Here is a 1,463-nt window from a genome sequence, read left to right as displayed (position 1 = left end):
CCAACCCTCCCCCCCATCCTCCCAACCCTCCCCCCCCTCCTCCCAAACCCTCCCCCCCATCCTCCCAACCCTCCCCCCCATCCTCCCCCCCCATCCTCCCAACCCTCCCCCCCATCCTCCCAACCCTCCCCCCCATCCCCCCCCCCCATCCTCCCAAACCCTCCCCCCCATCCTCCCAACCCTCCCCCCCATCCTCCCAACCCTCCCCCCATCCTCCCAACCCCCCCCCCCCATCCTCCCCCCCCATCCTCCCAACCCTCCCCCCCATCCTCCCAACCCCTCCCCCCCATCCTCCCAAACCCTCCCCCCATCCTCCCAACCCTCCCCCCCATCCTCCCAACCCTCCCCCCCCATCCTCCCAACCCTCCCCCCCATCCTCCCAACCCCTCCCCCCCATCCTCCCAACCCTCCCCCCCATCCTCCCAACCCTCCCCCCCATCCTCCCAACCCTCCCCCCCATCCTCCCCCCCCATCCTCCCAACCCTCCCCAGCCGGTCCTGTGTGAGACTCTGATCTGGTCTTGTCTGGGGTAGATTGATCTGGTCTTGTCTGGGGTAGATTGATCTGTTCTTGTCTGGGGTAGATTGATCTGGTCTTGTCTGGGGTAGATTGATCTGGTCTTGTCTGGGGTAGATTGATCTGGTCTTGTCTGGGGTAGATTGATCTGGTCTTGTCTTGCAGGAGGGTGGTGAAGAGTCGGGAGCGCCTGGGCAGAACCATACAGGAGGTCAGATTCATATACAGTATTAGGAATACTAGATTATTAGGAATATTAATTGTCTATTCAACTTTATGTTCTTGAAGTGTGGTCAACAGGTCAGCTGGTCTTCTCTCTCTCTCTCTCTCTCGCCCCGCTCCCTCTCTCTGGCCGCAGGTGTCTCACATCTCTGTGATGCGTACGTAGCTCTGCACTGCGCTCGCCCGCCACACCCTCGCCCGCCATGCTCGCCCGCCACGCTCGCCCGCCACACGCTGCCTCCGGGCGCCACATGACAGAGCTCTGCCAACTCCACTCCAGGGGGACTGTCCACTAAGTGTGTGTGTGTGTGTGTGTGTGTTAGCAGTGCGCCAGAGGGCAGGCGGGGAGCCTTTAGTGAGACTGTAAGTTGTGTGTGTGTGTGTGTGTGTGTGTGTTGACTGTCATATAAGGGTTTTGTCTTGTTTGTTTGAGTATGGTACGTTGCACATTGGTACTGTAACCTGTGGGTTGTATGTGTGCAGTACGGGAGAAACTGAAAATAAAATGATTGCCTCTTACAACGAGCCACAACTGATTCAAGTTTAAATAAAGCTGCAAGCAGCAATAACAGGGCCAAGCACAGCCACCGCATCAAAGGCAACAAGCAAAACACGCCACAGCCACATTTGAGCTATGAGGCCATTGATGTGAATGAAAATACAATGAAAGCGGGGTGGGGGTGTTGTTGCACTAAAATGCTTATATGATTTTGTGTCCAATTAGT

The 1,463-nt window shown here is 57.3% G+C and overlaps 1 protein-coding gene across 1 annotated transcript in view; it reads left to right on the top strand.

The window, feature by feature from the left end:
- Positions 1 to 1,212, top strand: part of capn10 (calpain 10) — a 30,975-nt gene extending 29,763 nt beyond the window's left edge. Inside the window, exons 12-13 of the mRNA XM_084457805.1 lie at positions 682 to 727; positions 875 to 1,212. Coding sequence (XP_084313931.1) covers positions 682 to 727; positions 875 to 904 — 76 coding nt within the window. The 3' untranslated portion in view covers positions 905 to 1,212. The remainder of the gene's footprint in view (positions 1 to 681; positions 728 to 874) is intronic.
- Positions 1,213 to 1,463: the final 251 nt, after the last annotated feature.

The sequence above is a fragment of the Borostomias antarcticus genome, assembly GCF_949987555.1.
Source record: "Borostomias antarcticus genome assembly, chromosome: 24".
Taxonomy (NCBI): Eukaryota; Metazoa; Chordata; class Actinopteri; order Stomiiformes; family Stomiidae; genus Borostomias; species Borostomias antarcticus.
The sequence above is the reverse complement of the archived record's forward strand: the minus strand, read 5'-3'. Positions and strand labels throughout refer to the sequence as shown.